Source organism: Xiphias gladius, chromosome 7 (genome assembly GCF_016859285.1).
Source record: "Xiphias gladius isolate SHS-SW01 ecotype Sanya breed wild chromosome 7, ASM1685928v1, whole genome shotgun sequence".
Classification (NCBI taxonomy): Eukaryota; Metazoa; Chordata; class Actinopteri; order Istiophoriformes; family Xiphiidae; genus Xiphias; species Xiphias gladius.
The window spans coordinates 22,200,795-22,213,131 of record NC_053406.1 but is presented as its reverse complement, the minus strand read 5'-3'; the positions used below and the strand labels follow the sequence as shown (position 1 = coordinate 22,213,131).

Below are 12,337 nucleotides of genomic sequence, written 5' to 3'. Positions count from 1 at the left end.
GTCACATGTTGCAAAAAGAATCTGAATGTCTTGACAATGTGTTGCTTTAGTTTAGCATCTATTCCGGAAGTTGAAAAAAAACAAAAAACTGCAGTGTTGACTCAACCACTGTGGCACAAGGACAAGTGCTGCCGCCCTCACGCACACCTGGCTGAACCAGCCAAATGGTGCAAAATTATGTTATTTTGTTGTTGTTGTCTTAAATAATATGTCGCTCTGTTTTGCCCTGCTTAAGGGGTATTATAGAAACCTTTAGATCAAAAGACAAGAATAGTTGCCCTACACCGGAAATCTCGCAACCCCGACATTTTGGTCTAATTAGCCTCAAAAAAAAAAAAAAAAAAAAAAAAAAAGTGAACAACGATAGAAGCGTTTCTTCACTGTCATGTTTTATCGGACAAAACGCCACGGACAAAGGACAAAATTGCCCCGACGTTATCGACTTAAAAAAGTCAGTGGCATTACGTTTAACTGGTCTCCTCCACGGGGACACGACCGCGACACTGGCTACCCCACACCTGGGTCTTGGCGTCGTCGCAGGGGCGCGGTCGTGGCCGGGGACGCGTTTTTTCGCGCCGGAGAGTTTTGAGCGCTCAGTTTGTGCACCGTCGGTCCGCCGGGGTAGTTCCGCTCCTGTTCCCACCTGTTCCGACGCGTCCCCCCCTTTTTTTTTTTTTTTTTTCTTTTTTGCAGAGAAATGTGCCGGTCGTTAACATGGCCTTAAAATGCCCCCACACCCAGAGAGCGAAGGAGGGAGGGGGGGGCAGGGCAGGGCATGGCATGGCATGCCGTTAAGTTGCAGCGTCTTCAGTGGAGACTTAGGTGATAAGAGGAGGATCCGACCGCGCAACTTTCCTCCTTTGACAGCCGCAGCCTCCGGGTCGGGCCGAATCCAAACCGGAAAGCAACAGAAGGACGGTAAAGTTTCTGTTTTGTCTTTTGCGCATTATTCATTTTTCGGCGTCGCTCCGATGATGTGATTACACTCATTTTCCAAATTGTCTGCTTTGGTCATCTGTCGTGGAACTGCTGTGATGTTTTTTTTCTTTTGTTTTTTTTCCTCCCACGAAAAACAAATTTGAATCATGTCTCAGATTACGTTTATGTTAATGTTCACTGTTGTAGATATTCACATGAAGAGTGTTTTCACAATGTTTTGAACGAAAAGCATAACTACATCTTTTTGTGCCAAACATATCCTCTAATGTAGCATTATACAACTAATTCTCAACTGAAAGGCATTTTTCTGCCATTTTAAATTTTAAATGATATTGCATTGTTCAGAATGGTTGTGTGCACCCATTTGAATCAGCCTGTATTATTATATGTGTCAATACAATTTAAAACCCAGCAAGTACAGTGTTGACAGCCGGCCTGTCCCTTAACCAGCTGTGTCTGACGCATCTAAGCAAACACTGAAATGTGACCCCGTGGCTTCTCCTGTCCTTCTGTTTTTCGTCGACTCTTAAGTTGACACTGGGACACCGTAGCGGCAATGTCACAGCTGTATTACCGGAAGACTGAGAACTCCTCATACAGGGACCGCATCCCTCTGCGGATCGTGCGGGCCGAAGCTGAGCTCTCTGCCATGGAGAGGGCCTACCTGGGGGCTGTAGAGAAGGGGGACTACGCCAGTGTGAAGCAAGCCCTGGAGGAGGCCGAGATCTATTTCAGAATCAACATAAACTGCATCGACTCGCTGGGACGCACAGCCCTGCTCATCGCCATTGAAAATGAGAACCTGGAGATCATTGAGCTGCTGCTCAGTTATAATGTATATGTGGGTGATGCCCTGCTACATGCCATCCGTAAAGAGGTGGTGGGGGCTGTGGAGCTGCTGCTCAACCACAAGAAGCCACGTGGAGAGAAACAGGTAGGCCCATGATCCATGATAACATCCCATATACAGTTTTCTTATCTGCAGAGGTGTTTCTCCAAAGGACTTACGATTTATTGCTAACCTTTTTAATCCCAGTCAAATTGATTTATTCATTTTTTAGTCTATTGGACTTGGCATTTAGAAACCTTTTCTGAGCCTCTTTGCTTCTGCACAACAGAATATGAACCCACCTGTCCACACAATTATGCCTCATGTGATTACTTTACTGTATAGCCTTCTCCTATTTGTACTTTTCACTGACCTGTGTGGAGGTGCCAGCAGCATTTGTCACTGGACATGGTTACGTTTTGGCAGACGTGTTGGGGTGCCTCACTGTCAGCTACTATTTCCAGTTAGGATTAAAAATTGGTTTCCCTAATGCGATGTTTTCCTTTCGACTACATCTTACGGTCTGTCTGAAATGCGGGATGCACCTAGGTATGTCCATGCCTGGACGGAGAAAAGAGGTCAATGGCCGCAAGTGCAGTATGAGGTGGCTTTAATCTGTATCTACGAGGATCATCTTTAACTGCCCTGTTTAGCAGCGAGTGGACAACTCTTGAATCAATTCACCCCTAATAGCAAAATTTCCCAAATGATCCAAAAAAATTGTTTTTTTTTTTACCAAGTGTAGTTCATTACATTACAGTTAAGTTTGTTTTTATTATTTACTTCATGTATTGTTTTAAAATGATGTCCCCTACTAGCTGGTTATGTTTTTTTTTTGTGTGTGTGATTTTGATAGTGTCTCTGGGATAAACTGGGTCTGCCCTGCTCTCCTGGGCCTGACTCCAGCACTCTACAACCCTGAAGAGCATAAACAGTTCAGAAAATAGATTTTGAGATTCTGGTAAAATGCCTGCCTTTCATAACACCAGCACTTGATGGAGGGCAAATTTATATATATATATATATAATTATATATATAACCGTTCTGTGGGACTGAATTAAAAAAAATGGCTTTAGAAGTGTGAGGTTTTCAGTCATTTTATTCTTCAGTCTAGACCTGATAGAGATAATGTAAAGAAATGATAACTTGCTTTCTTCTGTGTCGTCAGCCTGTAGTTTCAGGCATGGCTGTGTTTATTTTGGAAATCTAACGGCTATTTCCTCTCGAAAATTGCAGCATTGACAGTCTTTGATGTGCTGGCGTGGGTCTTTTCGCCACGGCTTTTACAACAAAAAGTCCTCCTCCACGGGTTGTGTATTAGTCAGTTTTATAAAGGCCCCAGTTGCGTTTAACTTCTTGACATCTTTTGTAAATTTGTTTTTCGACACTGCTGGGCCTCCCTGTAATGGACCTGGTGTATTCTGTGAAGAGACAGGAAAGAGAGAAAAGGGTGTAGCTGAGATATTTTGAGGCCAGCTGAACCACAAGTCATTAGCTGTGTGGTTGCTGTTAGACGAGATGGTCAGAGACCCAAGACAAATGAAATTAGTCCTTCTCAAACCAGTTGTTTCAGTTCCTGTGAGGAGTTTAAAAGGCAGTGTTCTTTTGTGCACTATCCATGGTGCATTGTAAATTTTTCTGTTTTTACGTCTGTTCATCTGTGTGTTCCTCTCTTGGTTTCCTGAAAAGGTCCCACCAATTTTGCTGGACAAGCAGTTTTCCGACTTCACCCCAGACATCACTCCAATCATTCTTGCAGCCCATACCAACAACTATGAGATCATCAAACTGCTCGTGCAACGGGGTGTTTCCATACCCCAGCCACATGCTGTACATTGCAACTGCATAGAGTGCATGTCCAGTTCAGACGTGGATGGCCTGCGTCACTCGCGCTCTCGCCTTAACATCTACAAGGCCCTCTCCAGCCCGTCGCTCATCGCCCTCTCCAGCGAGGATCCCTTCCTCACGGCTTTTCAGCTCAGCTGGGAGCTGAAGGAGCTCAGTACAGTGGAGAATGAGTTCAAGTCAGAGTATGAGGAGCTGTCCCACATGTGTAAACAATTTGCAAAAGACCTCCTGGACCAGACCCGAAGCTCTAAAGAGTTGGAAATAATCCTCAACTACCGGGATGACATCAATCCTCTCCTAGATGAGAACGCTAATGATCTGGCACGACTGAAGCTAGCTATCAAATATTGCCAGAAAGAGGTAAGCTCTCTGATATGATATCCTCTCACTCACGTGACTGACGTGGCCTACAGCAGTACGACAACAATTTTTCTGGACATCTTCGAGTCGAAAAAGATAACACAAGTAAAGAAAAGTACAGGATTTCTTTTTTTCTTGGCAACAGTGGTACAAATACAGACATGCTGACAACTGACAAGAGTTTTACAGTCTAAAGTATATTGACATTAGGTACTACAAGGAATAAGGATTGGACAAAATAGACTAGATAACAAGAACAATACTCAGACGAGCTGTAAATCGCCTGAAATGGGTGGAGACGTCCTATGGGAGTTTAGAGCAACATGTAATTACCAGGCTGGCTCTTAGAAATGCGTTACAGTAGCCCTTTCAGACAGTCCCATGTCAATTGGATAAGTGGGGATGATAACGATGGAATAAGTGATGGCCATTTCCCTGAAATACAGACTCATAATATTTTAATTAGGGAGGGAAGCTTTTACTGTCTTTTAACGTAGTCTTTGCAGTATTTATTCCCCGGATGCAGCACCAACTTCCTGACATTTGTTGTGAAATAGAGCCACTAAAAAAAAAACACACGTCGTGATTACACAGTGGCAGTAACAGAATAAGATACATAAGAAACAGCAACGTATTATTTATCAAGTTTATGATATGTTATATCTGTAAATGCATATACATGGCAAGGATGTTTGCTTAACACAGCAGCAGGTGACAGCAGTAAACGTATGAGCTGGTAAAAAAATCGAAGCCTTTGGTCTCAGTCTATCACATTAAAAAAAAAAAAAAAAAACGGAGTTATCCTATCCCTAGTCCAGGACTGTTGTGTTTGTTTTGTTGTCTCCTGCATAACAGGCAACAATTTAAAGTACACACTAAATTTTACTTGTTCCACTCATCCAGGAGAGCGCCAAGAGCTTTTGGGTCTTGTGTGTGTATACAGCAGTTATGTGGTATTTGTATTTGAGTTAAAGACTAACACCACCTTTTGAACATTTAAATTTTGTCTCAGTCTTGAGCATGAAGTGTTTTGGCTCTTCTGTTATATTTTGATGAGACAGGTGGCGATGTGAGAATGAAAGATCAGCGTGACTGTTGGCAACTCCATGTGCCACAACTGGTGTCCATGGCAAAAGGTTTTATAGCTGAACGTCGAGGGCTCAGTGGTTTATCTCAGATGGGTGTTTTGGACAAGGTTTATTTGGATAAATTCAGACTGCATTTTACATTGGACTTCTACTATCAACTACTACTACTACTAATAATAATAATCATAATAATAATAATCATAATAATAATCATAATAAGTTATACAAGGCCTGCCTGACATTATCATATTTATTATTGCGCCAGAGTTTTACTGTTTCAAAACTTACCACATTTCTGTTTCCGCATGAAGTTAAGTCTTAAGGCATTCAGATCTCAAAACGTCAAATCTCAAGATGAGTCTAAGAAGAAATTAATATCAAAATCAAGAGCAATAAAGAAATCCAATACTGTCCAGGTTGACGAATGTACAGTTTTCTGTTCCCATGTTACACTTAATTTCAAACCGTGATATCTTGCTGCTGTTTAGAGCCACCAGTGTTCAATATTGTCTAATGATGCTTTAAAAATTTGTTTCTGTTATCTTGTATCGTGTCCTGCTGTCTTAAAACTACATTGTTTTCAGGCAAATGTTATTTTTTTAATGTGCTTTCATCATAGCATGTGCAGCACTGCATAGGAACAGACCTATTTATTATGATTATTATTATCATTATTGTTAGTAGTAGTTGTTGTAGTAGTATCGTGTGTAATAATTAATTATTTGGCCTATATTTTAACCTGGAGTGAGGCTGATCAAGAAATATGAACTTGATAAAATGAAGTGCTTAAAGGTTTTTCCCCATTTTATTTCATGTTTTGAGGAATGGTAATACTTGCCTCCCTGTAGCTGTGCCAACTCATTGTAGCTATTATTTATGTGCTACTTCCTGTAGATAGATCATGAATATTTATCATCATAGAGTGCTTTATTTTATTCTGGGCATAATAATGGTAAATTTTATTATTCATGCCCATATAGAGTATGATCATGTGGAGACAGTGGATTTGCGATTCTAAAATTTGACAACTTTATTACTTCACTTCACACTTTTTTAAAATTCTGACCTCCCTTTGATGGTGCAAAATTTGTATTAGGGGGACAAGCATGTAGAGTGAAAAATTAGGAATGTCTGTGGTTGCTTTTTGTAGCACAAGTTTTTTTAACCCTTTTTATTTAACAAATGTATTAGAATGATACCTAGGAGTTGTTCTAAATTTTCTTGATTTTGTCTTTTAATTATAAAAGACAGGATTTAAGATAAGATTAAAAGGAAGATGTTAAAATATTGGAACATTACGGTTGTGTCACTGTTAACTACACTGACAAACAGATGACTGAGAATGTTTCATGGGCGGGATTATTTCGGTCAGATATTGAGAGGGTTCACTACCGCTTGGATCCAATTGGAAGATGTGCGTCATCATTGTAGGCTTTATGCACCAGATCCCCCAAAACTGAAACCACATACCTCCAGACCGATTTATTTTCTTCAGCCAAACTGTTTAAAGCAAGGCTGCCAACAGTAGTAGGTAAGTAAAATTAATATGGGACTGTTTAGTGTTTGTCCTGCCCTTCCCCAACTGCATAGAGGTGGCCAGCTGTTGTGTACCACCAGTGGGGTAAGTTGTGTGTATACTGTGCACAGAATTCCATTGCCTATTGGTCCACTAATGCTAAAAACCAGACAAATAACACATTTCCTAAAGGTGGGCAGTTCTAAAGGACTGGCATTTTGGACTTTTGTAAAGAAAAGGCACCAAAGTTTCCATCTTAAAATATTGCATATAGTTTTCTTTGTATGCAGACGTTTTCATAGAGTTGCATTGGTAAAATAATGCTGACACTGTATGTACAGTACATTGTGGTAGATTAAAAACATAAAAAAGGACAGTACCTGATTATTAGGTTATTAATTGTTAAGTTTCATCACTGTGACACCGGAATAACAAATCCTAGCTCACAGTTAAGGTCACATCTTAAATCCCCATAATTCTCATTCATAATTAAGAATCGCGTGATTTCACATGTGCGGAGAATTTTCAGTTCCTTTTATCCGGACTGCTGCAGTGTAGCTTGTATCACGCACAGTGATAGCGTGTCATTTCATACTAAGTAGTACCATTAACATAATAATAAGTTCAGCAAAACATAGTGCAGTGTTTTAGAAAAAAATCATATTGTTGATTAAATAGTGTTTCCATGTGCAGTATGCATGTAAGGAAATATAAACTGACAGTTGTTAACGTTTTCTACCAAAAACTGCGACACACCATTCGAGTATTTTCTATGGCATTGATTTATATATAGCCATATTCCATATATATATATATATATATATCACTATATGAGGTGATTTTCACCTTCTTAAAATGTCCTCAGACAAAATCTGGTCTTGCCAGATGCCACCGTTTGCCTCCAGTCATGTAATGGCAAGTCAACATCTCTCAAGGACAAATAGGAAACATTAAAGATGTCAGATTCTGCCTCGATTAATGACCTCATCACCCACAATTTAATGCTATATAGTACCATAATGGGGATCCATTTTTGCTATAATTTGGTTAAGTTGAAATTAACTTCCATCACCATCTGCAGATGTCCAGCAGATGTTTATATCAAATCTCACAGGGCAGAGAAAATGTGTTTGGGAAACAGGTTTGACAGTTATTTCTTAGCACAGGATTGGAGAACACTTCTGTGATGTTGGGATGATACTAGGTTTATTATTTATTTATTTGTTTGTTTTTTGCGTACTGTTCTGATTTATCATTTTCTGAATGGATTTTGAAGAAAAAGACATATAAAAGTGAGTTTAATTGATGCTAACATCTTTCATCTTTCTTTTGTTCTCTCTCTTTCTCTCAGTTCGTTGCTCAGCCCAACTGTCAGCAGCTGCTGGCGTCTCGGTGGTATGATGAGATCCCAGGCTGGAGGAGGCGTCACTGGGCAGGAAAGCTCATCACGTGTATCTTCATTGGCCTCCTCTTTCCACTGTTATCCATCTTCTACCTGATCTCTCCAAAGAGTCGCTATGGCTTATTCATCCGTAGGCCTTTCATTAAGTTCATCTGTCACACTGCTTCCTACCTGACCTTCCTCTTCCTGCTCTTCTTGGCCTCACAGCATATAGCTTCTGCACACCCGGACTTTCAGGGCCCAGCACCGACCACTGTTGAATGGATGATCCTGCCCTGGGTGCTTGGTAACAATGAACACACACACAGACGCTAACAGACTACTGTTTATCCTCATCTTATCATGCACTTTGTACATCTGTACACTGTAGTTCCACACATATGAAGAAAGTCAAACAGAGGTACTTACTGCGACCACCTGTATGCAACTATCTACACACTAGTTGTTTTTTTGACCTCTGTTGACCACTGTTGTTCGTCCCTCCAAGGCTTTATATGGACTGAGATCAAACAGATGTGGGACAGTGGTTTCCAAGACTACATAGATGACTGGTGGAACTTAATGGACTTCATAATGAACACCTTGTATCTTGGAACCATTTCTCTGAAGATTGTTGCCTATGCAAAGGTACTGTATATGTTCGAGTGCAAGGTATTTGACAGCTATTGATTCATAAATATTCTGATCTACAAAGTATATCAAGGATTGCAGCATTTTTACTTAATTAAAAAGACGGTTATATTAACCGCACCTTTTTACTTTGCTTCAGTCTAAAAAGTAGTCAAAAAGTAGTTTTACTTTTAAAAAGGAGGATAAATTGAATCACTGTATATTCTTGTATTTCTCCGTGGAAAAGTAAACTTGTTTTCTGAAAAACTTGAAACTTTGCAGCATCTATTTCTGAGGGTAGTTTACGTATTCATCGTTCTCCTTATGTGTTTTTTACAGTACAGTGGGCATAAACCCAGAAACAGCTGGGAAATGTGGCATCCGACTTTGGTGGCAGAGGCATTGTTTGCTATCGCCAACATCTTCAGCTCCTTGCGCCTCATCTGCCTTTTCACTGCCAACTCCCATCTGGGGCCCTTGCAGATCTCACTGGGTCGCATGCTGCTGGACATCCTAAAGTTTCTCTTCATCTACTGTCTAGTACTTCTAGCCTTTGCCAATGGCCTCAACCAGCTGTACTTTTATTATGAAACAAATGATGTCAATAATTGCAAGGGTATTCGCTGTAATCAGCAAAACAACGCCTTCTCAACGCAAGTTAAAGTTCTTAAATAAATTGTTCCCGACAAATCTGCATTGTTAATAATGAATAACTTTGTTATTCAGTGGTGCATAATGTGATTTATGGTTGTTTGCTTTTCAGGCTGTTTGAGACACTGCAGTCACTATTTTGGTCTGTGTTTGGCCTGATTTCCCTCTATGTGACCAATGTGAAACCAGAACATGAATTCACTGAATTTGTGGGCTCTACCATGTTTGGCACATACAATGTGATCTCTCTGGTAGTGCTACTGAACATGCTAATTGCGATGATGAACAACTCCTACCAAAACATAGCTGTGAGTACTATGGCCTACATATTTTATAGTTTTACCACAATAATTTGTCTTGTACTCCTTAGCAAAAGGTTTTGATAAATTGCTGTTTGTTTCTCTTCTTAGGATCATGCAGATATAGAGTGGAAATTTGCAAGAACAAAATTATGGATGAGCTGTTTTGAAGAAGGGGGGACTTTGCCATCTCCCTTTAACATAATACCCAGTCCAAAGTCAATTTACTATCTAATTGGATGGATAAAGACACGTTTGTTTAGGAGACCAAGCATAAAAAGGCTTGAAACCTTCGAAACCTTGGGGGTAAGGAGTTTCCAGAAATTTGCTCTGATCTATGTTGTCTCCATTGTGTTGCATACATTTACACACCATTCTGTCTGGTATTACAGACTTAAAGCAAGTAGCTCCAAAAGAGTTAGGAGTAAAATACAGTAAATTAGATTAGCTGTTCTTTACAAAAATTGATGAGATGCTAAGTTAATATGTATTGAAGTAAAGACATACAAGTTTGAAAAGACAAATATATGTAACTATGTTTACTGACTTTTTTTTTTTCTATAATTGTAGAGACGTGCAGCCAAAAATGTAAGATTAAACCACGAGTATCAGGTAATAATTTGTTTTCCATAATGTACTGTAATGTTTTGATGTTTTGTTTTTGATTTATCCTCAAATTCAAGTTGAAATAAATACATTTGCATGCAACTTCATTAAAAAAAAAAAAAAATGTAGGTTTGCCTTAAAAGATAACGTGCATTTTTTAGGAGGTTTTGAGGAACCTTGTGAAGCGGTATGTGGCCGCAATGATCAGAGATGCCAAGACAGCTGAAGGGTTGACAGAAGAGAATTTCAAGGTAGTATGCAGTAATTCAACATTGAAACCTCAAATACTCAAGTTTTTTTTTTTCATTTCTGTGTAATTTCTGCTGTTGTTTAAATTTTGTTTTTCAATAAATGATAGGAGCTTAAGCAGGATATCTCCAGTTTCCGCTATGAAGTCCTGGGAATGATGAAGGGTAAATTTCATGGTAGGGTACCAAGTGAAGTTGCAAGCTCCACCATGGCATACGCTGGAAATTCATTTAAATATTCTCCCAAACTCCCCACTGATGAGCCTGAACAGAAGATGACCATGTTTGATGTGATCACTGCCACCCTACAGAGCGGAGCTGCCAACACCACCAGCTCTGTTTTCTCCAACAGGGTCACCAATGGTTCAGTTGTTCCATCCAGCACTGGAAAGACTCGGACTGAGCTATCCAAAGATGTCTCAGATGCTGGGTCCCACCAGAACCAGAGCACACTCTCCTCGCAGAAATTTGATGAAATAAATTCATTGTCAGAGGACGATTCATTGGGATCTGGTGGACAAAACCAAAAGCAACTTCAGACTGAGAAAGTGATTGTGGAAGTCTTACAGACAGTGGAGAAGAACATTCAGGAGATTGAACATTCCTGCAGTGAGCACAATAAGGAAGTGAAAAACGGGCCAAAAAAATATAAAAATTAATCTTTCTGCAAGTGAGGGATTTTAATCATGTCAGAGCAACATTTTAGGACGACATTTTTAAACTTTAATTATTTCCTCTACCAGTTTGAAAATACTTTACTTAAATAAATGAATTCTCTCAAAGTAAACGGTACCGAAGTTAAAATGTATGTTCAGTTTAAATCTTGTATCCTGTCGTGTATGCAATGGTATAATAATGTTATGTTATTTCAACATTATATTACAAACAGTCATCTCTGATTGATAGAAAGAAATACAAATACAGGCTACTGAGTGAGGACTGACCTCAGTGAGTGCTGACTTGATGCTCTGGGCATTGTGACACAGGTCAGTGATTCGTGTTTTACCTTGAGCAATTAATTCCAAAGAGCCAAGACATCCTGTTGCCTGTCCTCTACTCTTCCACCTTGAACTGTTGTCCTACTGTAAGGTGCGAAATACTGCCTATAGAAAAACTATTTACTTGTCATATGCCGACAGTATCCAGTTCTTTTTGATAAAAAATTAACTCTACAGGAGAAGAAATATTCAAATCAGCACTGAGTAAGAGCAAGTTTGTTTGTATTTAATGTGTGACCTAATTTAATATGTAATTTTAATGCATTATCCAGCTGATTTAACAAGTCATGTAGCACCTAGCTCAGAGATTAGGAACAGTTTCAATGGTGGATCTTTTACTGCACAGTTACCAAAGTTTTACTCCTAATTTTGTTGTTGGAGCAGAAGAGACACCCAATGTAATCTTGATGAGTTCTTTTTTTTTTTTTTTGCAGGATTTATTCCTCAACCTCCTCAAGTGTTCTTGCATCAGCTAATATACCTAGCTACCTTAAGGCATGAGGGCCCTCTGGCAATGTGCCACTATGTGCAAACTTGTGACATGTATTGAAATTTCTCTATGATCAAATAAAAGTGGGTGTTAATTTAAAAAGTGTTAATAACTTTTTTTGGTCTCACGGCTCTCCCCTTTAGCTTGTTGTGCTCTTTCTCATCTCAAAATAATGTATGGTGATACTAGAAACTAACAGTAAGGCAGAGAGGTCGGACGGGACAAAGTGAAACTTTTGCATGAATTTGCCTTTCTCCTGATTCACTTTACTGTTGAAAGTTTCTCTCTCTCATCATGTTTACTGGAGAAACGATTTCGGTAAAGAATTACCCTCTGTCTCCCTGTTTATACAATGGCCCCTAGTGCACTAGATGCAGAGTTTACATCAACATCGTCCCTCTGAGAGATATTTCTCTCGTATTTCGTGACTACTCCGAAGAGAGGCATAACTCA

At 39.6% G+C, this 12,337-nt stretch overlaps 1 protein-coding gene across 1 annotated transcript; it reads left to right on the top strand.

Annotated features, from left to right (window-relative positions):
* Positions 1 to 600: 600 nt before the first annotated feature.
* trpc4b (transient receptor potential cation channel, subfamily C, member 4b) lies at positions 601 to 11,819 on the top strand. Its single transcript, XM_040131552.1, has 11 exons — positions 601 to 918; positions 1,471 to 1,873; positions 3,459 to 3,977; positions 7,933 to 8,269; positions 8,471 to 8,610; positions 8,932 to 9,245; positions 9,356 to 9,551; positions 9,654 to 9,848; positions 10,113 to 10,154; positions 10,310 to 10,399; positions 10,507 to 11,819. Exons 2-11 carry the CDS (start codon positions 1,496 to 1,498, stop codon positions 11,053 to 11,055), a joined length of 2,760 nt encoding a protein of 919 aa, XP_039987486.1. The 5' UTR covers positions 601 to 918; positions 1,471 to 1,495; the 3' UTR covers positions 11,056 to 11,819.
* Positions 11,820 to 12,337: the final 518 nt, after the last annotated feature.

Excerpts from the sequence above, each read along its gene's own strand:
- trpc4b (XM_040131552.1), top strand. The coding sequence starts at position 1,496 with ATGTCACAGCTGTATTACCGGAAGACTGAGAACTCCTCATACAGGGAC. Across the intron at positions 3,978-7,932 it reads TCAAATATTGCCAGAAAGAG|TTCGTTGCTCAGCCCAACTG; the intron begins GTAAGCTCTCTG and ends TCTTTCTCTCAG. Across the intron at positions 9,849-10,112 it reads AAACCTTCGAAACCTTGGGG|AGACGTGCAGCCAAAAATGT; the intron begins GTAAGGAGTTTC and ends CTATAATTGTAG.